Source organism: Rhamphochromis longiceps, linkage group LG3 (genome assembly GCF_057381845.1).
Source record: "Rhamphochromis longiceps isolate RC_006_pf linkage group LG3, R_longiceps_female_GT1.1, whole genome shotgun sequence".
NCBI classification, from domain to species: Eukaryota; Metazoa; Chordata; class Actinopteri; order Cichliformes; family Cichlidae; genus Rhamphochromis; species Rhamphochromis longiceps.
Genome location: NC_140559.1, coordinates 68,403,014 through 68,428,203, shown reverse-complemented (window position 1 = coordinate 68,428,203; position 25,190 = coordinate 68,403,014). Strand labels below are relative to the sequence as shown.

At 41.8% G+C, this 25,190-nt stretch overlaps 1 protein-coding gene across 1 annotated transcript; it reads right to left on the bottom strand.

The window, feature by feature from the left end:
- Nucleotides 1–656: 656 nt before the first annotated feature.
- LOC146676530 (protein NLRC3-like) lies at nucleotides 657–8,636 on the bottom strand. Its single transcript, XM_085401196.1, has 4 exons — nucleotides 6,809–8,636; nucleotides 5,127–5,298; nucleotides 3,212–3,364; nucleotides 657–812 (listed from the first exon to the last, which is right to left on the bottom strand). Exons 1-4 carry the CDS (start codon nucleotides 8,434–8,436, stop codon nucleotides 657–659), a joined length of 2,109 nt encoding a protein of 702 aa, XP_085257322.1. The 5' UTR covers nucleotides 8,437–8,636.
- Between the last annotated feature and the right edge of the window lie 16,554 nt (nucleotides 8,637–25,190).

Genomic DNA, 25,190 nt, shown 5'->3' with positions numbered 1-25,190 from the left:
GGAAGAGCAGAGGAGATAAACGAGTGTTTCCAGAGACTCTTCATCAGCTGTCAGTCAGTGATGCAGCACATCCAGTATAAAGAGCAGCAGGGACTTCAGTGCTGGGACTGTACTAGGACTCATTGTTGCTTCACTTTTTCTAATCTTTGGATTTTTATTGAAGTTGCTGAAAATGTTTTTCCCTCCTAGTTTGAGTTTGGACTTTCATTCATTAGAAGAACCTTGGTGTGTCCACTCTGAGCTCTGTAGGAACCCCAACAACAAGCCCAACAATCCAGATGGACGGTTCCAGCTGTTAACTGGAGGAATTCCATCCAAACATCTGCTCTCACTAAATTCTTCCTCACCTACAGACTGTGTTCTTCACTGCTTTAAACTTGGAAACGAATGCAGTCATTGGTCTGCGTGCTGCTTTGTTCAGAGAGCTGATTGGCTGTTGACAGCGTTTGATCAGAGCGTGTCAGCCGTTACTATGGTGACCATAAAGGTCAGAAACAGGAAGTGTTTGTGTCCAATCCTGAAGCCTGTCACCATTCTCCTCTCACAGCTTCACTGAGAAGCTGCAGCTTTACAGGAAACACTGGATCTTTGCTTCATACTGACTGTGTTTAGTACAATACTGCTGACAGCACCACCCACTCACTCCATCACTCTACTTACACCAGAGTCTCCAGTCTGTAGTCTGGACTCTGCTGAAGATCAGACAGCTGCTTCACATCTGAATCCTTCAGGTAGTTTCCTCTCAGCTCCAGCTGTCTCAGATGGGAGGGGTTGGACTTCAGCGCTGCTGCCAGATAATCACAGCTGATCTCTGACAAACCACAGCGACTCAATCTGTATAAAGAATGAAAGATGTAAGTTTATTAGACAAAGTGTGAGCTTGAAATCATTCAGTGTTTCATCATCTGTTCAGAGCTGAAGAAGGTTCAGAATGTAGAAGTTTAGAAAATGGAAACTCCAAACAGCTGAAGCCAACAGGAAGCAGCTTCAAACAGGAAACTGTGCAGAGTTTCAGACTATATGTCCTGATGCAGCCAGTTGGATTTTGGAGATTTGAATCTCTGTTCTGTGACTAAGTCCTTGAATCATTTCTTCCAGTTGGTCCAACAAGACAGACTAAGTGTTGGACATGTGTTGTGGCTCCATTAGGGGAGCTTCTAAATGTGATGTGATGGCCCCTCTGGGTCTGTCAGGTCACAGCACTGAAGAGAGCTCAAACTGGGCACACAGTTGTTCCAGTCTGGACCAAAGACTCTATACTGGGACTGAGGGACTGCTCTGACTGCACCCACTGGGACTTTTTAAAGGCTCTTGTTCTCACTTAGATCATCGATTTCTACTTACATTTCTTTCTGGGAAAAATGGGGATTACTTTGGAAACAGGAAGTATTTTCCCCAATAAGCAGCCCTGGATTAGTAAATCACTCCAACATGTTCTCAGGCAGAAGAAGCTGTCTTGTTATGAGGGAGAGAAGAAAAAGATTGAGGCACAGAAACTTGTTGAAAGAGAGATAAAGCAGCTAAAATCAGGTGTAAAAGTAAAGCAGAGGATGAGCTGAATAAAGGACACTCAAGGCTGGCTTGGAAAGAAATGAAGTCCATGGTGGGGATGCAGGACAAGGAGCAAAGATGAATGTGATGCTGAATCAGCAGAAGACTTGGACTCATTGGATTCCAGCTTTGATATCATTGATTTCAATGAAGAGCTTTGTGATTGTAGCAAAGGGCTGGTAGCTCTGAGAGTCCCACTGATGAGGTGTTTGTGTGGAAATCTCTTAGTGGGACCAAAGAGAGAAAAAGCCCTGGTCCTGATGCTGTGGGAGGGAAATGATTGAAGTGTGCTGTGAGGAACTGACTGGGAGGTTTTCACACATTTTCCAGTCCTCCTTGGAACAACAGGAAGTTCCCAGCATATGGAAACAAAGGTTAAGTGTCCTATGGCACTCAGTGATGATGGTGCTGTGGCCCCACCACCTCCACCTCTTTGTAAAGGAACTAACTGTAATCTGGAGCTTCAAATGGAACTAAGACTTCCTCCACTAGGTGGCAGTGTCTGATGAGAAAGTGTTAGTGGAGCTGGCCTGGAGTCAGAAACAGGAAGATGCAGGATTTGGGCTGAAATGGGGAAAGTGGTTCGCACTAGTGCCTTAAAGCAAGAAGGTTGTAGGTTGAAGCTTGTTGGCCTTTCTGTGGAGGTTGGATGTTCTCCCACAGTCCAATGAAATGCTGCTTAGGTTCATTGGTGCTTCTAAATTGGCTGTAGGTGTGGATGTGAGAGAGTGCTTCTCTGTCTCTCTCTGTTGGCCCTGTGATGGACTGCTCACCTGTGCAGGTGGACCACGCCTCTTGCCCTATGACAGCTAGGGCACAGGCTGCAGCCCTGTGAGCCTAAGCTGAATAAACAGTTAGCAAAAATGATCCATAGATGGCCTGAAATCCCCCAGTTAGCAGTTTGGTAGATAGCTATGACATGCTAATCCCATCCAGCAGCTGTATTCTACCTGTAAGCTGATCCCTGCTGAGCCAAAGCACTTTTTCATATACAAATTACAACCTTTAATAGAAACCTATTGGTCAGCATCTTATTAGCCTGCTGTTAGCTTCATTCCACAGAAAACTGAGAGAAACTAACAGAGTTGATAAAGAATAAAGAGAAATGTGCTGATTTAAAGCCTTTGAAGTGCTTCAGATGATCTCTGTCCACTTCTGTCCACTCATTCATTCATGTAAGCTTTCTAATGCAGCTTTGATCTTCACAGTCTGCTTCATGAAACTCATTCTAACCCTGAATGTCAGAGTGTTCCTCCTTCTCTTTCCCATCATTCATGCTGGCAGTGGAGGAGATTTGGATGTTGGACTGTGTTTTGGATGATGTGTGTATGTTTGTGTTGGACTGCTGTCTGTAAAGCAAACGCACATTTTGCTTTGGATTTCAGTGTCAGACAGACTTTAAGGTGGAATGAAAAGTTGGAGAGTTTCACAGTGAATTATCCAGTGGAGGATTTTTCTTCTTCTTTGAAGGTTTGAAATGTGAACATTGTTCTGCTGCAGTCAATGGACTAAACCAGAGAAGAAGAAAACAGACTTTACCATGAAGATCCTCAGTGTGGATCAGTATAATATCAGCCTGATGTCTGCAGTTTAGTGTCAGCACAACTTTCACATCATATTCATCTCAGCACAACTAAAACATGCTGACTGACCTCAGAGTTTCAAGTCCACATCCTGGACTCTCCAGGAAACCACACAGATGCTTCACTCCTGAATCCTGCAGCTTGTTGTTCCAGCTCAGGTCCAGCTGTCTCAGATGGGAGGGGTTGGACTTCAGTGCTGCTGCCAGATAATCACAGCTGATCTCTGACAAACCACAGAGACTCAATCTGTATAAAGAATGAAAGATGTAAGTTTATTAGACAAAGTGTGAGCTTGAAATCATTCAGTGTTTCATCATCTGTTCAGAGCTGAAGAAGGTTCAGAATGTAGAAGTTTAGAAAATGGAAACTCCAAACAGCTGAAGCCAACAGGAAGCAGCTTCAAACAAACACAACAAGAGAAAAAACTCTGAATGTTTCACATTAAAGTCGTACATTTATCATAAAAACAGGACAAAGACTTGAAAAAGTCGTGTTTTTTCCTTCCAGGAACCACAAGGCTTCACTTTTAAAGGTGAAGTGTGAAAGAAATGGACATATTTGAAGTCCAACACCTTTTTCCAGTCACATTATTAAAGCAGACAAACTACAAGCTCATTTTCATTCCAACAAGTCATCTTCTGACCTGGACTAACAACACTGGTCTCTATGTGCAGCTGGCTGTGAGACCAGTGCTCAGGGAGCGTCTACAAAGTGCAACACTGAAAGACCATCACACACTCATTTGCTTCCATCATCCAACCTGAAGAGGAAACAGAGACGCCTCCCCTTCAAAGTAAAAGCTGCTCCTTTTGGACACAGTATCAAAGAAAGTCTACAGTATAACATAGAAAAGACAGAACAAAGTTTTGGTTGTTTTTAAATTGTGCAGAAATGAAACTACACTAAGCTCAATTATGTGACAGACATTTCATCCCATGTCAGTTTGGCCTCATCCTGGGCCGGATTATCCAGCACACACTCTGACCACAGGCCCAGGGGCCACGCACAGCTGGGCTCCATCCAAGAGACAGGAAACAAACCAACACAATAATAAAAAGCACCATGTGATCTTCTTACATCTTCAAGACAAACATAGTAAAAACATGAGCATATTTGTTTCCTGATAAAATGATGTGACAGGTAGAACAGAGTAAAGTGGTGGTGTTACAGCCTTTCTCCCCTCTGCTGCCGAGGCTGTTAGTCTCTCCCAAACTCAGCTACAGGACTTCCAAATGAATGAAAGCAGCAGAAGTGGCTTTACAAATGAAAGAGGAAGAGGAGAAGAAGAGGAGAGGGAGGCCACCCTGACCATCACTCCAGCTGAAAACATCACACTTCCATTAAAGTTGGTGAGGAAATGTTGAGCAGGATGAGCTGCTGGCTAATCTGGAGGCTGTAGCAGCAGCTCACAGTCACAGTGGGTTTCCACTCATGAAAAAGCTCTGGCTGCTTCATTTCTCATCTCATATCAGAGACTTTAATGCTTCACTGAAGCTGTACTGTGATGCTTCCATATTCCAGTGAGGCCTCCATAATGATTTCAGCTGTTCTGTACACACACTGTGTGCCCTGTATGGCTCAAAGTCTCTGCAGCCTGTTTTTATCTGCTATCATCAGATCTTCATCATCCTCATTCACATCCCTCACACACTCTACAGCCTCATCAGCACTGACTTCATCTTCACTGACTGATGGAGCACAACATGAACCTGTGGAGGCTGAAACACTGTCCTGTCAAACATCTCCCCGTCACCACTCCACTTCTGTCAGCCTTTAAATGAACCCTGCTCAAGTCTGTCACTTCTGTTTGGAGCCAAAAGGAAAAACTCTTGTTCAGTCGTTTGGAAAGACAACATTTCTGAAAGCACTCAAACTTCTTCACATTTGTCTTCAGACACATCCTGAACATTTAGGAACTAAAGAAAGTTTCAAACATCAAAGACCTGAAATATAGAAAAACAACAACAGCCGCAGTCAGTGAACTCACCTCAGAGTCTCCAGTCGACAGTTTGGACTCTCCAGTCCAGCACACAGAAGCTTCACACCTGGATCCTGGAGGCCATCATTTCTACTCATGTCCAGCTCTGTCAGATGGGAGGGGTTGGACTTCAGAGCTGAGGCCACAACTTCACAGTGAGACTCTGAGAGTCCACAGTGAGTCAGTCTGTGATGATAGAAAATATAAAATGTGTTATTATAAAAGCAGAAAATCTGCATTATAAACACAGACTGAATGTATATGAAGACAAAACAGAGTGAGGTCATAATCTGATGAATCTGCTCTTCACATCTGTGCTTCAGCTCCTCTTACTGTGTTTGACATGACACAACGATTGAGTCTCTCTCAGACCTGCAGACTTTTAATGAGAATCTTTGTTTGGCTTTAATCTGCAGATGAAGGAGGAAGATGGTGTCACATTTAGGCTTCCATAATGTCCACAGTCTGTCACTGAGATCTGATCCAGAGTCAGAGTGAAGACACACATTTGGACTGTTTCCTGTTTTGACTCCAGAACATTTTGAATGAGTTCAGCTCAGTGAAGAGTTCCAGCTGGAAAGATGATCTCTGTTTGCTACCTGCTGTCAGGTACGACTGTTCACGTCCACACGCAGGAAAAACCTGCTGACTGTTACCAAACGGAGCAGAAATCTCATCACTGGACAATAATGATGAATGAACTCAGAGCTGCTGATATCAGATCTGATTTCAGGGGAACTAAACACAGAAATGATTGGCTCATTTGAGCTTTCTGAGCCATTATCTGCTGGTGTGTCGCTAGTTGGCAGAAAATGATTTGTATTCCTGTTCAGGGCTTCAGTGTTTATGAGTCCAGATCCAGGTGACAGCAAGTCAAAATGATGTTACCTGTCTGTGTCCAGCAGCAGCCTGTATTCACTTTGAATATTGTTATAACCTGACATGGATCAGTTTGTCTTTGATTGGTTTGTAAATGTCACTGTTTCCATTGGACCTGAGTGACGTACAAAGACAGAGAGGGAGAGAAAGGAGAGAGAGGATGGAGACAGCAAAGAGAGAGCAAACACAAACAGGTGAGAGTGGACAGGTGACCAAGGTCAGCAACCAATCAGAGAGCTTCTGTTTGAGCCACAGTCACTGATGATGACTGCACATAACCAAGCAGTGTGTTACTCTGATATCAAATATGGATCCTGCTCTTATAATAATGATCATCAGATGATATTATTGTGTTATTTTGTAGCTGAATACGATGTTTGTGTGATTATCAGTGAAAGAAGCAGTGAGGAGGATGGAGAGAGAGAGAGGACAGAGGCTGAAGTTAGAAACACTAAAAGGATTTTTCATGGATTTCATGGATGATTTGAGTGATTTCCAGCAGGACACTTAAACATGTCAGTGGACGTCCTAAAGAACATATTCACTGATATGAAACGTGTCATTGAACAGGATTAATATCAGTGGAAACATGGTGGAAACAGCTGTGACTGCATGGATGTGACACACTTCAAATCTGTTCTCCACTCTTGGATTTGGGATCCATGGAGCTGCTGCTGAGTCTGTACAATAAAGGAATGGTGTGGAAGGTTGCAGCGTACGGACACAAACACTTTGTGGTTACAATCTGATTTTATTTTCAACATTAAACTACTAACCTACACTGATCAATGATGTTAATGATCACATCTGGACTCACCCAGCCTTTCTGCAGTTCCTCACAGCTGGAATCAGTCTCTGTCGTCCCCAGTCTGATGTGTTGTACTTCTGCAGGTCCAACTCATCCAGAACCTCCTCTGACATCTGCAGCATGAAGGCCAGAGCTGAGCACTGGATCTCAGAGAGTTTCTTCTTTGATCTGTTCTCTGACTTCAGGAACTCTTGGATCTCCTGAAATAATGAGAGGTGGTTCATCTCCATCAGACAGTGGAAGATGTTGATGCTTCTGTCAGGAGAGATTTTATCACTGTTCATCTTCTTCAGGTTGTTGATGACTCTCTGGATGGTTCCTGGACTGATCTCTGTCTGACCCAGCAGACCTACTAAGAGTCTCTGGTTGGACTCCAGACAGAGGCCATGAAGGAAGCGAACAAACAGGTCCAGGTGGCCATTTTTACTCTGGAGGGATTTCTCCATGGCTCTGCTCAGAAATACATCAAGTGATTGGAGATCTTTGTTATCAAAAAAACTGAAAATCATCTTGGTGAAAGATTCTGATTTTAGAAACATCTTCAGCACCTCTGTCTTCCTGCTGGTGTGACAGTGGAACATGTAGACAGCAGCCAGAAACTCCTGAATGCTCAGATGAACAAAGCAGTAGACTGGTTTCTGGAAGATCACACACTCTCTTTTGAAGATCTCTGTACAAACTCCTGAGTACACCGAGGCCTCTGTCACATCCAGACCACACTGCTCCAGGTCTTCTTGGTAGAACATGATGTTTCCTTTCTCCAGATGTTCAAACGCCAGCCTCCCCAGCTTCAGAAGAACTTCCATGTCAGCCTCCGTCAGCTCCTGTGGACTCGTCTCATGTCCCTCATGGTACTTGTTCTTCTTCCTCTTTGTCTGAACCAGCAGGAAGTGTGAGTACATGTCAGTCAGGGTCTTGGGCAGCTCTCCTCTCTGCTCTGTAGTCAACATGTGCTCCAGAACTGTAGCAGTGATCCAGCAGAAGACTGGGATACTACACATGATGTGGAGGCTCCTGGATGTCTTCATGTGGGAGATGATTCTGCTGGACAGCTCTTCATCACTGAATCTCCTCCTGAAGTACTCCTCCTTCTGGGCGTCAGTGAAGCCTCGTACTTCTGTTAGCCTGTCAACACATGTAGGAGGGATCTGATTGGCCGCTGCGGGTCGGGAAGTTATCCAGACGAGAGCCGAGGGAAGCAGATTCCCCTGGATGAGGTTTGTCAGCAGCTGGCTGACTGATGACTTCTGTGTGACATCAGACAGCAGCTTCCTGTTGGTGAAATCCAATGAAAGTCTGCTTTCATCCAGGCCGTCAAAGATGAACAAAAGCTGAGAGACAGCCAGCTTCTCTGCTGTGACCTTCTGTAATGTTGGATGGAAAACATGGAGCAGCTCCAGAAGACTGTACTGCTCATCTCTGATCAGGTTCAGCTCCCTGAATGAAAGCAGAACCACCACACTGACATGTTGGTTCTCCAAGCCCTCTGCCCAGTCCAGAGTGAACTTCTGCACTGAGAAGGTTTTTCCAACACCAGCCACGCCGTTGGTCAGAACCACTCTGATGGGTCTCTGTTGGTCAGGTAAGGCTTTAAAGATGTCCTGGCACCTGATTGGAGCGTCATGGAGGGCGTCCATCTTGGAAGCTGTCTCCAGCTGCCTCACCTCATGTTGGGTATGAACCTCTTCACTCTGTCCCTCTGTGATGTAGAGCTCAGTGTAGATGGTGTTGAGGAGGGTTCTACTTCCTGTTTCATCACTTCCTTCAGTCACACGTTCACATCTCCTCCTCAGACTGATCTTATGTTCATCTAAAACCTCCTGCAGACCAACATCTGCTGAAAGAAAGAAAAACAATGAGACTAAAGAGAAAGAAAACTCTTCAATGTCTGAACAACACAAGAAGTCCAGTTTTCAGAAATGAGTCCATCAGCAGACAGATGTTCAGTCTTACTTTGTACACAGCTGCTCTGACTGGCTGTCTGCAGTCCAGCTCTGCTTCTGGATCTTTCTCCACACTGTGCAGAAGCTCTGATGGTGACACAGAAAAGTCACAGTGGAGATACTTCTGTCCACCTTTGATTAGACTCATTATAAAAAGGAAAACAAAGTTTGAACACAGTCATGTTTCCAGTTCACTGACTTACATTTATTCCATGGACACTCACTCTAACCTGAACCACAGCTACAACCCAACATTGTTGAGGCCTCATCTCCTCCTTTCCTGACTGTAGAGGTTAAATATGCAACAACCAACAAATAAAAGAATTTGGTTCATTTCAAAGAAATTCACACGGTGACCAAGTAAAGTAACCGTAGTAAAGGAGACAACATCCCGTTGATGGTGGGATTATTTGAAAGATTTGCTTTAGTCACGTCACCAAATGCAGTTGAACCACCCGTGGATCCATGTTTGACCATTCTACCACTCTGAGCTCTGCTTTTGAATCATTTTATTATTATCATCATTCATTTATTCATTCTTTGGAGGGGGGCTATTTCCTAATGCCGCCCTAATAAGCTGATGTTCAAGGGGAAATATAACAGAAACTCTTTCAGTGTTATTCATTAATAAATTAACAGATAAACTGTGAAGAAGAAAAAACTGAGATTTAAAGGAGAGAGTGAGAAACTTGATCATCCATCCTCATAATACATGTTTATCAGTATCTGCTGTGACCATACTGCAGTAATAACTACAAGTCTACATTTCTGTGACTGTTGATCAATCACAGCAGGAATCTGAGCTCATCTCTGCACACAGAGCAGCTTCAGCTCTGGGATAAACTGCTCGCTTCACGTCCTTCTCAGCTCACAGACACTCATCCTGATATTTTCCTTTAACATTTGATGGTATAATTCATCTGAGTTTACACTTTATCTGCATGAATACAGAAAAACAGACCCAAACACCATAAACCATCAGTTTCACCATGTAGAATATATTGTTGTTTCCTTGCTTTTAATTCAGAGAAAAACTCTGATTTGGATTTTCTCTGTTCTCTTTGCCACAGCCCATCCCAGCAGCAGCTGAAGCAGCTGACTGTCACAACACTGAATAACACTTTAGGAGGAATTTCAGAGGTCAGTAAAGCTCCAGTTTCAACATCAGTTAATTAATCATAGTTCATCATAAATGTTAACCTGGCTGGCACACATGTTAATGTTAGCCATTTAAATATTAGCAGTTAGCTGAGGCCACAAGAAGAAGAGGCCCTAGAAGAACAATGGATGATAAGATTAGATTTCCAAGACTAGGCAGAGACGTGTTTTCCTTACCTAACCTAACCTACAGTTATGTTTCCTTATTTCTGCTGTTTGCATGTTCACAGCTGAAATAAAGCTGCCTCTTTGACTTCATCCTGTTGTGTTTGGGTCCAATCCTGCCTGCCACACAGCGCTACAGGACAAAGTCTAATATTTTTATCTTTTTAATGAATCTTTGGTCATATTTATCCAGGAAAACACAAACATGTAAAGGAGTCATCACAGGTCTCTGACCTCGTTGGTTCAGCACTGAAGTCTGGAGGGTAATCTTTGGACCCATCACTCCTCACAGACGGACAGCTGGATCCTGCAGACTGTGACCTCTGACCTCTGCAGACACAAACATGTTTTATTCAATGATCAATTCTCTGATGAAGTGATTGAAGCAGCTGTGATCACACAGACTGCAGATAATGCAGCTGTTTCCTGTCAGTAACAGTCCTCTTAGATTAGAGTTCAGCTTTTTACAGGAAAACAAATGTCCCTGAATGCAACAGTGAGACAGTCTGCCTGTGTGGCTGTGATAGCTGCCGTTAGGAGCGCTCATGTGTTTGCAGTTAGACGAGGAGATGTTACCATCATGGACACGTTAACAAATCCTGCAGCATCACGTGGCACAAACACTTTGTGTTCCTGTCATCTGCAAGCAACAGGAAGTTCATTAATAAAGGCGGGATGGAGACGCGACTGTGATGGTTCTCCTTCATCCAGCTGTTACACACATCTGGGCTAACACGACGAGCCTTTGTCTAATACAGCAGCTGCTCTCTGAACACTTTTCTGAAGAGGAGCTGCACAAACCTTTGTTTGCTTTCTAGAGCAGCGTATCAAAGTCAAACTACCCACTGCTAGCAGCTGTTTCTATCATAGTTTAGGATCCAGATGTGTGAGGTCTAGATTTACACCTCTGATTAAAATACATAGTTAAAAACAGCCAATTGAGTCCAAATGTGTCTTAAACCAGATAAACTGACAGTTACAGCTGAGCCTGTGTGTCCTTGGAGACACTGCTCTGCTACAGAGATGCATTTTAGAAACCAGGAAACATCAAAATCATTTAAATCAGAGAGTTCATGTTACTAACAGCTCACCTCTCTGCAGCAGAGACTTTAAAATCAATGATAAAATCTTACGCCTAAATTAACTTTACTGTTAACGAGTTTTCATGTTTCTGTAATCCACCAGTGTGCTCATGCTTTTTTAATTGAAAACATATTTTTAATGATCAAATATAATTATGTTTGTTATTTGTGGATTTTAAATGTCCTTGACAGAGACAGATGATGATCATTATCCTGCACTGTGGTCTCAGGTTTGGTCGAGCTAGCACAAAGAATGGCTATGTTGAACTTCCTCCTGGGATCTACACTAAGAAGTGAGTCCAACATTAGCAGGGTCTCTTTCCTTTATCTGGATTCACTTTAGCATTCACAGTCACGTGAAGCTTGTTATTAACTCGATAAGTCAACCCAGGGTTTCAGCTGAGCGCTCACATGAAACACATGGTGTTGGCAGCATCTGATCAATCATATTCATGGAGACGTGTATCAGCAACAGAGCAGCTGAGTTTGCAGAAGGAAGTCAAACTAAACCACAGGAACAATATGAGGAGATTACACACATAATAAAATACTAGCAGTAACACAGCTGCTGCAGACAAATCAGTCGTGTGATCGTGTGTGAGAGGAGAAGGACTGTAAAGGAGTTTGGTGTTAAAAGCTCTGTATGAATGTGGGAGACTTTGAAGGGCTTTAAAAAGGCCAATATAAAATAAAAGGCAGCAAAATTGCTGAGTGTGAAAGTCACCAGACTTATCAGACCTCTGTGATTAAGACCTGTAAGAACACCTGTTTGTACTTGTTGGCATTATATCAAACACACACGTATATTAAGCCTTTGTTTGAACTCTGGTTGAATTTGTTACTTTCAGACTGTGAAACATCACAGAGGCTGCAGCTGCAGATCTTTTATTCACCTGGAAATTTACTTTAAATGTTAGATGGAAAATGTGTTGCTCAGTTTCACCAAAGTAAGAACAAGAATCCATAAACCTTCATAAAGACAAACATCTCCCAGAACATTGAGCTGCTGAAGTGTCACTGAAGGGAAAAACTTTTTGTCCTCCTCCATCCAGCAACACCTGAAACACCTGAGTGGAAGCTCCTCCCTACACTGTGTTTGAAGCAAAGCACAAAGGAGACACCTGCTGGAGCAGCTGGAGTCCTACAGACACTCAGCCTCTTCACTACACAAACACCTCCTACAACATCCACTCTTTCCACTCTGACTGCTGTGTTTGTGGAAACACTCCAACACACACCGCTTCACATACCAACATAGAAATGTGTGAAAAAGAGCTGAGCTGATATTAAACATGAGGATTTATTCAAAAATACAGAGTCAGGAACAACATCTAGACACAGATTACCTCTCAGCAGCAGAAGAACATCCTTTAAAGTCTATAACAACATCCTTCGACCTGTTGCTCTTTAAGGAAACACAGCTGGGTTCAGGTCCAGGAGATTCTGGCCTCTTATTGATCCTAAAAGAAAAACAATTGTCGCGTATTATTGAGGATGAGAACAAAACAACGAAGGTCCAGAAGAATTAGGTCAAACGATGATTTTAATGAACACATGCGTAGGGAGATGAACACCGTTACACAATCAGCGTCGATCTCCGCCCAAAAGCACACAAGCAGTTGCTTTTATAACATCAGGGTATTATTATGCCCCCTCTTGCGTCAGAACAGATACTTGCATGAGTTAAAAACACAAATGTTCTGTTGACAACTTTTGACACAGTTTGAAAAGAACATCGTCTCCGTCTCCACGCCAGGTGCTTCCTGTAGCTCGTCTTGCTTTCACTTATCCCTGGAACATCAGACGCACGTCCTGCAACAAACTATCACTTATGCAGGCACAAAATGCAGTTACAAGCAAAATATGTCTGAACTCTAACCTAGAATATAAGTCTACCTACGGTGTGTGTGTGTGTGTGTGTGTGTGTGTGTGTGTGTGTGTGTGTGTGTGTGTGTGTGTGTGTGGATGTCTCGACCTCAATTGCACTCTGTCTCACCTCTCGCCTACTAAAGCTCACACCCAGACTCTCATATGTGTAACAATTTAACTGAAACTATATGTGTAATATATTGAATAAATGCTTTAATCAAATGCCACTACTCAAAGCTCAATAAAAAGGATATAAACGAATAAAAGATAATAATGAATACTTGTATCATGTGTGTTTTGTAAGCGTGTAGGCAATCCTTCCATACCTCTAAGTCACTTTGCACAATAGATCGGCATCGCGACATCGCGCCAGACGAAGCTTCTGACCATCAATTATCAGACTGAGCTTAAACTCTTTAAAAGCACAAACTGCAAGATGTGTATAAAAATAGTTATAACTGCACCTGGAATAAAGGTTAATATGGGATTATGATAACACCTGTAAAACAAGTTTTAACATAATACCAACAGCATCAATAAATGCTTTGATGAAATGATGATTAATGCAATGGTAATGATAATGGTTATGACAGTAACAGTAAAATATTTCCCTGATCTCCACACAATAAATGTAACAGCTTCATGAGACAGGAAGGAAAAAATGGAAATGTTAAATTAAAGACATGATGAACAATCTGAAACTCGTAAAAATAATGTTCTTACTCTTTGTCACATAACAGTCTTTTGTTAAAGTTTACAATAATACCCTTTGACATGTTGCTCTTTAAAACACACTTTTACTCCCTGACCTTTGACCCAGTGTGACATGTTGACTCACTACCTCAGACAGCTTAAAAATAGTCTTTTTGTTTTTTGGTGCTGCCTAAAAGAACCGTAAATATCTGTCCTATATACAGTTATGTTCACATATTTTTGTACTACATCAGGAAACTCAAAAACATAGTTTGTAATATTTTAATCCTTATTTTTAAAACTGTTTTTGTCATTTTTATTCTCCCATTGCATCAAAAATCATTATTTACACTGAATAAATGAGTCAGCAGCTCTCTTACATTCTTGCTGCAGGTTCATTACTGAAGTCTGGAGGTTTTCCTTTGGACCAGTCACTCCTCACAGACACACAGCTGGATGCTGCAGATGCTGCTCCATCCTCTTCCTCCATCTTCTTGATGTCAGGGTGGAGTTAGTCTGAGAGGCAAACACACACACTCAGAGGTGCTGTTGTACTGGAAGCATCACACTGACAGGTTTCTAAAGTTCTCATTGATCATTTCATGGAGTTTCTGTGGTAAACACTGTCCTGTGACGTATGTGTTATGGTGAGGGTCATGAGGGCTAACCAGCCCCACTCCTTACTCCTCATATTTCAGCCTGAAGCACAATAACAGCCTAAACCTAACCAGGGCCCTATTTCAGGAAGCCGGTTTAGAAAACTCAGAGTGAAAAACGATACGCAGGGTTGAGTAACCCCGAACTGTCCAACTCGGAATATTCCGTTTCAGAAAGGCTGATAACAAGTAGTTCAATCAACGCGGAGTTGCTTTAACCCCAAGTTAAGCGCGCGCACGAGGATACATAAAGCCCTGATTAGTGGAGCACAGATTAAGCGAGTCACCATGGAGACAGAGGGAAAGAAGGCGCGGTCAATGTATTTTACAGCGCTTGAGGCCGAAATTCTGATGGCAGCATATGCCGATAACATGCAAATTTTGCAGAAAAAAAGTAACACAGCCTCAGGTGCCAAAGGAAGGGAGCATGCATGGCAAAACATAGCCGACAGAGTCAATGCGTGAGTGTTAATTTAAACATTGATCTAGGGATTTCCACCCATTTAACACGTTATTTTATTATATTTTATTTGTTATTTTATACATTTTATTTTGTGACGTGATGTGAGCGCAGGTGCAACCCAACAGGCCCCAAACGTTCCTGGCAGCAAGTAAAAATGAAATATAAAAATATAGTCCAAACAGGTAAGGTGTAATTGTATTATGAGCCATAGTGCTTGGTCTGTTTGTCCGATGTAAATCAATTGCAGTTAGAGGCTACATTAATTTTCTTTCTGTAAGCACTTGTTGAAATTATCTGAGCACATTACAAGTACATATTTGCTTACTCTGTATGCTCAAATGTGGCCCGTTATGGCCAACAGAAAAAAAGCGGAGGTCCGAAAAACAGGTGGGGGTTCTCCACCACCACCACTCACAGAGCCTGGCCACTTGGCTTCCACATTTGTGATAATGTTGGCAGCATCACATATGATCTTCACAGTGCAGAGAACACAAATTAGCATCCATTACTATAATGAAATAATTTGTTAGTTTGAAATGCTACAGGGAACTATGTACCTGCACATTAATGCTGTGGAAAGACTTCCTGTTCACATAGTCTCCTTCATTTACTGAAGGAGCAATGATTGGAATGTGAGTGCCATCTATACAGCCAGTCACGCCTGGGAACCCTGAAAATAAATGTAAAATTTAAGTAGTAGTCCAAGTATCACCACACCATGAATTAAGTTTTGGTCATCCTGATACCTGCAATTTTGTGGCATCCCTCTTTGATGAATCTTGTGGGTCTGTGACCGGGGAACACCACAAACGAGTACAGGAGACGTTTCAGTGCAACTGTAACATTCCTGACTGCCCGACAGACGGTAGCCTTGGAAACGTGCTCAGCGTCACCAATATTATACAGAAAGCTCCCGTTTGCAAAAAACCGAAGTGCAATACAAATAATATGTAATGGACTGAGCGCATGTCCGCGATGTGTCACATGCGTAATATATGGCCTGAGGATGTTCTCTGATTGGATTGTTAAATTTGTGATTGACATGACATTGGCCAATCAGATGAAAGGCAGAAAAATAGGGACGTACTTGTAACTTGAAACTTGAGTGCAGAGTTTCACACGTATTGCTTGGCTAAGTCCACACACAAATTATTTTTCCACCTACAAATCCTGGTTTACAAGTACAAAATATTTATGACCACAATTTGAGCCCATACAGCCACAGACTGACGGAGGCAGGAGAAGCTGCCTACAGACATCAGTCAGTGGATCCACAGTAACATCGAGTTCAGCTGCTGATCATCAACTGTTTCTGTCTCGTTCCCAGACTCTGATCTCACATAAAACGAAGCAGATTTATGCTGAAACTAAGCTGCACACAGCTGATGTCAGCCAGGAAAACAGTACAGACTGCTAACGTTACCTTAACATGGAGACGATCAACTGCGCCACAACATTCACGAAAGCGAAAGTAAAAGCGACGGAAGGAAACGCCCAGAGAGGCGTTTGAGGGACGGTCAGAGTCAGGAACCTCAGAAACGCATCAGGCTGGAGTTTAATTCTGTTTTCATCTTTAGAAACATCTGGAAATAGTTATAAAAACGCTGCGTAATAAAGAAAAATAGTGTAGATTAGTTTGAGTTGTGTTTAGCTGAGCTGTGTCTTTAATCTGAAGTTCATTTTGTGGAGGAGCAGCAAGACTTTCAGTGTTACTCTCAGAGAAAGCCTCCCAAATGTCTGTTGTCTTAATAGTGGAATTATCTGGAAAATGAACCAGTTCTTATGAGCTGCTTTTCTGTATGAGCAGTCAAAGCATTTTATACAGCGTGCTTCATTCACACAAGCACTTCTTTTTCTAACAATGACACTATGATGGATGCATCGGAGAGGAAGTCGGGGTTCCACATCTTGCCCAAGGATACCGTGGCGTGCAGACTGGAGCAGCCAGGGATCAAACCTCCAACCTTCCAGTTAGTAATTCTACCTGCTGAGCTACAGTCTGTACTTCCTGAACAACACACCCTCCTTTTGTTTCTTTATTTCCAGTAGCAACCAGGACCATAATGAACCCTGACTCCAACAGACACTCAGGAGCCACCTGCCCAGTAAGTCACCCGCTAACTGCAACTATCAGAGCCCTGACCTTCTGCAGAGACGAGTCACACTGAACACAGCAAGTGTCCCTGCTCTCAGATACAAAACCTGCCTTTAAAAGTTCAGAGTAATGAAATCAGCAGTTCTGGTTCTAGAATTTGTAGTCTCACACACATGTGCAGAGCACTTTTGTTGTTTTGGTTCACATCGGTTGATATTCTGCTGCAAACAACTAATGAGAACATTTTCTAAAAGCTTTGAGTGTCCATCAGGATCCTGTAGAAACAGCTTCTGGCTGCAGCTGCTGTGGAGCTCCACAGTAACCGGAAACACGTAACTTCGGTTAAATCGACTTTGACAGCGAAACTAAATTGCGTTTTTGTTACTATTGATGCTGCTGAGAAATAAAAATGGTTTTAAGTTTTTTTTAACGCTCTGGGTTTGTTCAGAAAATTCCCCTAAATTGTTCGTGGCCAAAAGTGACACTTGCTGTTTCGCTGATTAATTTTTTTTTACAGTACATCGCGTTGTGCGTTCTGATTGCTGTAGACCATTGTCAATCAATCTAGTCCAGTGTCTCCTGTACAGGAGCGGTCCCTAATAGGCCCACGGACCGGTCCGTGAGTCTTTTGGTACCGTTCCGCGAGAGTTGATCCTCCGGTGTGAAATGTATGGTTGTAGTTGTGTGTCTTATTTTGAAATAACTATTTACGCGTTACCATAGCGACCAGAGAGCATTAAAAAGCAGAGAGGAGGATGTCACTGTCATTGTTGTTGGCGCACAGCTCAAGTCACGTTTATTATTATATTTACAAAATACCACAGTTTCTTTTTTTTTATTCTTTTGTTGTATTTATCCGCGACACCTTAAAGGTCGTTCCCTGAAAATATCGTCTGACATTAAAGTGGTCTGTGGTGCAAAAAGGTTGGGGACTCCTGCTGTACAGTACAGAATGCGTTTAGCTTGTCGAATTTACACAAATCTTCGATCGCTAGCAGTGTAACTCTGAAGTGCTGCACTGTATGTTTGTACGTTTTCTCCCAAACAAACACAACAATGCCGACGAAACGTTTTGCACCCTCAAATGCACCTTCAGGTTTCATTCCATAATACTGGACTTATGTTTCTACGAAGGTTTGAACTCTAAGAGTGTTTAACATGATAGTGATTTATTGATTCTAACCCTAAATCTATCCAGTAATGTCTGCACATATTTTCAGTACTGATTTTAAAGTGTTTTAATCCTTCTGTCACTCAGGGAACCCAATAAGGATTCAAATACTTCAAAAGTCAACCAATGACATTGATGTGTAAGACTATTTAATAATTATTTATTTTTTATATTTCATTTATTCATTCATTCTTTGCACTGTGATTTAACCCATCTTTGTGTAAAGCAGGGGTGTCAAACTCCAGGCCTTGAGAGCCAGCGTCCTGAAGCTTTTAAATGTATCTCTGCTGCAACACACCTGAATAAAATTATTAGGTCATTAGCATGACTCTACCCTACTCAAGTAAATTTAAATAAATGTAAGTACATACCACCAGGTAGCTCCACTCGTACCCAGTGTAACGGGAAGTGAGAGGGTTAGGTTTTGGCGCTTTGAATGTTCAGTTGTGTGATGCAGCGATTAACGTTTGAGTAAAATATTGGGCTCCCTCGCGTCTTCCCTACATTCCTCCACAATGTCCGTTTTTGCAAAAATGTACTTCTAGAAGTACTTTTATTGCACGATGTTCATTCACTCATGAGCTGCTGCAACATGAATCAAATGGCTGAACTGCCACCTTGGCGTGCAGTCAAGTTCTACAGTCTGCTAATGATCTAATAATAAGTATTAATATTCCTCACTCACCTTACTAAATGTTTGTGAACACAGCCAGAAACATTTGCATCACAAACACAGACTAGTGTTTATTAGCAGAAGCTTTTGGGTGGTTGCTCTCAAACCTGTGTACAAGTTTAAGCATTAATGGTCCCTTCACTGATTTCCAGGTATCCAATGTCAGGGCTAACAGATGGATTCAGACGCAGGCAGCGTTCTGGCAAGCAAAGGGTTGACAATTTATTAACACAGAAGGGAAACCACAGTGATGTGTATATACAGTGCATGGGGCAGGGCTTCAGGGCTCCAGGGGAAGGAATCCACACTCGCTCCCCACTCGGCCCAAACTCCGCCACTCCTCTTCTTACGCACACTCGCTTCTCCACAGCCACTCTCGCTCCAATTTCCACTTATGTTGACACACACAGGGATCACAGGTCAGGGTCCGCCACCAGTTCCGGGGAGATCTAAACACAAAGAGTCCAATTAGATCAATACGCCACACAACACTGAGAGAGTTTGTCTTAGGAGAGCTGAGAGCACGAACATGGGAGGTTCAACGTTCCAGTGCCGAATACTCCGTGCCGCAGCGTTAAATAGGCAAGGGGGACGCCGCCTGATCAGCAACAGGTGTAGAAATCACCGCAGATACGTGGGCCAAGGGTGAGAGCCCACAATGAGCTCCACCCAGGGAAGCAGGAGAGAAAACAAAACAAACCTGTGGCCAACATGAGCGAGCCGGAGAGGCACAGGGACCATGACAGCCAATACCAAGTGCACAAGTTCACCCCAGATGGTTCCTCTTCTCTGTAACTTGGAGGATGTGGAGTAGGCTGTATTTTAATCAAAGACATATCAATCAATCAATCAATCAATCAATCAATCAATCAATCAATCAATCAATCAATCAATCAATCAATCAATCAATCAATAACCATGTCTAAAAACAACACAGGTTGACCAAAGTGCTGTACACAGTAAAAGAAAAAGTAAAAAGTAGAAACAAATACACACAATGAACAAAACATAAAATAATCCCAAATTTCGTTTTTTTTCCTGAAGGGGTCAAACACTTTTATGCAAGAATGACAGCGAGGTGAAAAACCTTCACCCGCAAGAAAACTCGAGCTGTGACTCATAGTACGAACACACACCTCACAGTAACACACTTTGTTTAATGGGAACTTTTTGCCAAGCTAGCTAATCCTGACCAACACACCAGACACAGAAGATAAAGGAACGATGTTTTACTGTTAGAGACAGAAAGGTTAAAACATTTTGGCAGAGGGCTAAAAGGGGCTAAAATTACCCAAAAAGAAATTCCATTTGACCAAAAACACTTAATTTTTAAAAAATTAAGTATATAGTTATGAATAATGAACAAATAATTAACAAACTGGGGTTTATAAATCGTGTAACACATCCTTATGGTAAGAAATTTTACCTTAATGCGTTACATGTGTTAGAAGTCAATGTATCTTTAACAATATACTCCTTATTTTATATCTCCTGATCCTTCACAGAGCTGCATGAACCTGTTGTTGATGTCAGAGAGTCAAACTCTGCTGAAGAGTGGGTTGTTTCCTGTTCAGCCACTGGTCGACCTGCTCCCACTGTAACACTCTCACAACAAGACCTCAGCTTCTCACAGTACAACACTGTCAGTGTGTCCAACACCAACGCTACATTCACTGTCACCACTACAGCTGTGCTCTCAGGTTCACGTAAACACAGCACACAGGTGGGATGTGCAGCACGAGTGCTCTCTGCTCCTCACAGAGAGGTGATGGAGACGATTCCTGAGGTCCAGCAGACGTCAGATTATCAGTGATGGTGAGAAACTGAGATGCAATAACAATGCATTGTGCTAGTATGCATTTTCTCTTTGATCAATAATTGATGTATTCATTTTGATCAGTGTCACATTTTTCCTGCTTTTTCAAGTTTCCTCCTGGATCATTGTATTAGCTGCAGTATTGGTGATGATGGTGTTTGTCAGTGTTGCTGCTCTGCAGTAGGCTACTCTTTAAAGAAAAAGACCAGATAACTTTCATTTTTCATTTCTTGTCATTTTTTTCTACACCAAAATCTATCCAATAATATCTGCATAACATTTTCTACTTGTGATTTAGTTATTAATTCTTTGCTTCATGATTCAATCGGTCTTTGTCTAGTATTAAATTTTATGTCTCCCATTTAATCCCACTGGCTTTAAAGTGTTTCACCAGATTTTTACGAAGTATTTCCAGTCTTTTGTTGTCTCTGTCCCAAATGTTCTGAAATGTGTTGCATGTATTAAAAGAAGTTGGACCAAAAAATGTACTATGTACTTACAAACTTACATTTATGAAAGCTGAACAAACATTGATGTACTTGACTTTTGTAACAGTGAAAAGGAGATCTGTTTTTATTGATAAATATATATGTTTGCATTACTGTTATTTAGATTGCCATGTTAGAACGTAGCAAACAACATTGTTTGTTCCTCTATGGTTTCTTTATTTTTACAAATCTAAATGTTTTTTGTCAAAAGATTAATAATTTCATATTGAGGTCAGACGGTCAGCAGTTTTGATGTTTTTGCAGAGATTTTATTTTTTGCAAAATAGCACAAGTAAACATTAAAAGTAGTTCCTAAATCAAGGCATTTATTATTAAGGCGGCCATTATTATGGCCCTGTGTGGAAAAAGTGATTGCCCCCTAAACCTAATAACTGGTTGGGCCACCCTGAGTAGAAACATCTGCAATAAAGCGTTTGGGATAACTGGCAATGAGTCCTTTACGAGGTGCTGGAAGAATTTCTGCCCACTCATCTTTGCAAAATTGTTGTAATTCAGCCACACTGGAGGGTTTTTGAGTATGAACCACCTTTCCAAGGTCACAGCACCTCAATCAGATTCACGTATGAACTTTGGCTAAGCCATTCCAAAGTCTTTATTTTGTTTTACTTAAGCTGCTTAGAGGTGGACTTGTTGGTGTGCTTTGGATCAAGTGCACTTCAGCTTGTGGTCGTGAACAGATGGCCAGACATTCTCCTTCAGGATCCCAGAAACTGGATTCTGTTCATCTTGACGTTGCATCTCCAGACTGAGAGATCTCAATTACTTTGTTTCTTATTTGCTTCTGAATTTCCTTGGATTGCGCCATGATGTGTAGTTTTTGAGGATCTTTTGGTCTACTCTACTTTGTCAGACAGGTCCTGTTTAAGTGATTGATTCACCACAGGTTTGGCAGTAATCGGGCCTGGCTATGACTATGGAAAAATTGTATATTTTCTATTGATAAATGCAAATATTTTATGTCTGTTATGTGCATTGCCGTGTGGAGAATATAAGGAAAACAATTGTGTGGTTTACATTGTTTCTTCCTCTTAGATTTCTTGATTTTTTTTAAAAATTGCAATAACTTTATGTTAATTTCAGTGCACTTTCACATTTCTTTAAATTCAAACTACAGTCCTGTGAATAACTAGAAACACTTCTAGCAGCACAAATGTGAGGTAATTGTTTTCTGCTTGACTTTATCAGTCTCTCATATTGTTGTGGAGGAATGTTGGCCCACTCTTCATTACAACGTTGCTTCAGTTCTTTGAGCTTTGTGGGCATTTATTTAAGCACAGCTCTCTGAATGTCCCAGGTTGAGGTCTGGACTTTGCTTTTCAGCTATTCTGCTGTAGATTTGCTGCTGTGTTTGGGATCATTGTTCGACTGCAAGACCTAAACTTTACCTATTAAACAGTTAACTCTGTATTTTACACTTTATGTGAATATTGTTGCAGATTTCAATTATTAATGTTTTTATAACTTTGTTCTTTCTTATATTTAATATTATACAATATTTATACTTCATGTCTCTGTCTTCTTTTGAACACTCCAGCACAGCATCACTATAACTTTGTCCTCACTGACAATAAAGCTGTTTTATATATTTCATTGCAAATGTTTCAAGCAATTTGTAGCTGTATCTTAAGATATTTTGTTAATAATATAGTATTTTATATTGTTTTTTTCCCCATATTTGAGAAATATTTAACATGTAAAAGTCTGTTTATGTACAATTTGGTGATATTAGCCCTGATTATTGGAGGAACTTGTACATGAAGCAGATTTCTGAGACTTCAGATTTGAAGGTTGTTGTCATATAATCTAAATGATGGCAGATTAACGTTCCCTACCTCTGTCCTACAACCACAGGACTCCTTTGCATTCGACTGATAGAAATTTCAAGCTCAGTGTTAATGAAGATTTCAAAGGCCTTAGTGCAGGGGTAGGGCACGTCTAAAACCTGCAGAGACACCGGCCCTCGAGGCCTGGAGTTCCCTACCGCTGCCTTAGTGTGAAAGGAATGAAGCTGTAGCGCCTCCCAGTGGTTGAAAAGAGGTACACAAGAGGTTTTTGCAACCTGCTGTTTAATGAAGGTAATCAGCTGGGACAAAGGTACATTATGAGAATAATATCTCTGACAAACCTCTACCTCAATTAAAAGATGCATTTTGATTTACATGAATGCATTTCATCTTCTCTGCAAAGGCTACACAACCTTCTTTGCCATTTGAGTGTGTCCAGTCCAGCTGAAACCAGCTCATTACTGATGGCATGAAAACGATCTGTGAGGTAACATTTTTACTGTCATTCATTCCTGTTGAAAACTTGTCACGTGTTTGCTTAGGTTCTTCTCAATAATCCTCCCGTATCCTGTGTAAAAACTACCCGAGCTTAAAGTATACAGACTGCCGGGAGGGGCGAGACGGGAATTTTCATTGCATACATATATATATATTAAAATACAGATAGCAGCAGCCACGAAAACATAGGCAAGAGAGAGCATAGCAGTGTCGTAGATGTAGCCAAATAAGACTGATAAATTAAGATGGAAAATCCCCAAAACAAAACCCAATCTTTAGTGTGGGAGCATTTCCATGTCATTCCCAAAGGTGTAATTATTTTCAGCGACTGCAAACTGAACACAAACTTTTCATAACTGAGTTTGTTTCTTCAGTTGTATTTTGGTAATGCTGTTGTACAGCAGGGAAGCAAACACAAGTGCTAACGCTAACAACATCCAATCAGGATTTATTGGTTAGATCAAAGCTAACATCTGCATTACATGTGAGCACTACACATGTTATTTAACATATATAACGTATAAGATTTTTACATCTTTCTCTTTCCCTCGAGAAGAACTGCTAAAACTGTAGAAATAACATTACAGAAAAGCAGGACATGCTCAAGCAAAACATTATAGAAAGTCTGTCACGGTTCTGGGTCAGTTTGACCCAGTATTTTGAGTTGTCATGTTTTTGCAGGTTTAGTTTAGTTCCATGTGTCATTTTCTGTCTCTCTCTCTATGTCGAGTCTGCGTCTTAGTGTGATGGTTTCTTGTTCCTGTTTTATTGTGAAGGTCTGCGTCTCATGTGAGTGTGTTCAGTTTGACCTCTGTCTCGTCTTGGTGATTATTCCCAGCTGTGTCCACCACCTGTGTGTAATTCCCCTGTGTTTCTCTGTGTATTTAAGTCGTGTCCTCTGTCATTGTAGTTGCTGGTCCGTCTGTGTGTCCACCATGTCTCACCCGTGTGTTTGTGCTCTGTAGTTTAGTTGTTTCCAGTCTAGTTTAGTTCGTGCTCCATTTGCTGTTTGTCCATATTTATTTTTGTGTTCAATAAACCACCTTCACTTCTCCACTACTGCCTGCGATTGGATCCTCATTTATTATTTTCACACGGCTCTCCTCACCCGCCGTGACAGTACGGACCAGCCAGATATGGATCCAGCGGCAGTCACCCCACCTAGGGAGCTTCAGGAGGCCGTTATCGACTCTGCTTCTAAATTGATTTACCAGCTGTTAGAGCATGAGGGAGAAGTGTCTCTTTACACTGTGGAAGCCAACCTACAACACCTTATTTCCAGTTACCCCTGGTTATTGGACTCACTGCGTCCGCTCGTACAGAATTTTGTTCTTCACGAGCTTCACCTACACCCCCCCGCCGCTACCGCTCGCCTGCTCATGCAGTGATATCATCAGTGACAAGTCAGGTGATAGAGGCTAATGCAAAATGGTGTTTCAGTGAGGCAGAATTTATTATGACAATACATTTTTTAAAAAAAATACTCAGTATGAATTAAACAGGTTAAAGGTCAATGCTCTGTTGTAATATAAAGACAAAATGATTGACAGCAGCCCAGCAATATCAGTAAAACACAAATTAGCCACATGGTGCTATGTAAGGAGCTCTGTGATTGGTTAGGAAAGGACAGACTGGCCACCTCGATTTTTCTTCACTGCACATTGATCCATAGCTTTGCTCTGTAAAGGCTAACAAAGTGCTTTTGCTTTACAAAGACATTCAGCGTCGGTATTCACTCTTTTAAAATGCCACTGAACACTGGAGTGAAATGGAGCCCTGATCCTCAGAGTTTTATTGTTGCTAACATTTCTTATAG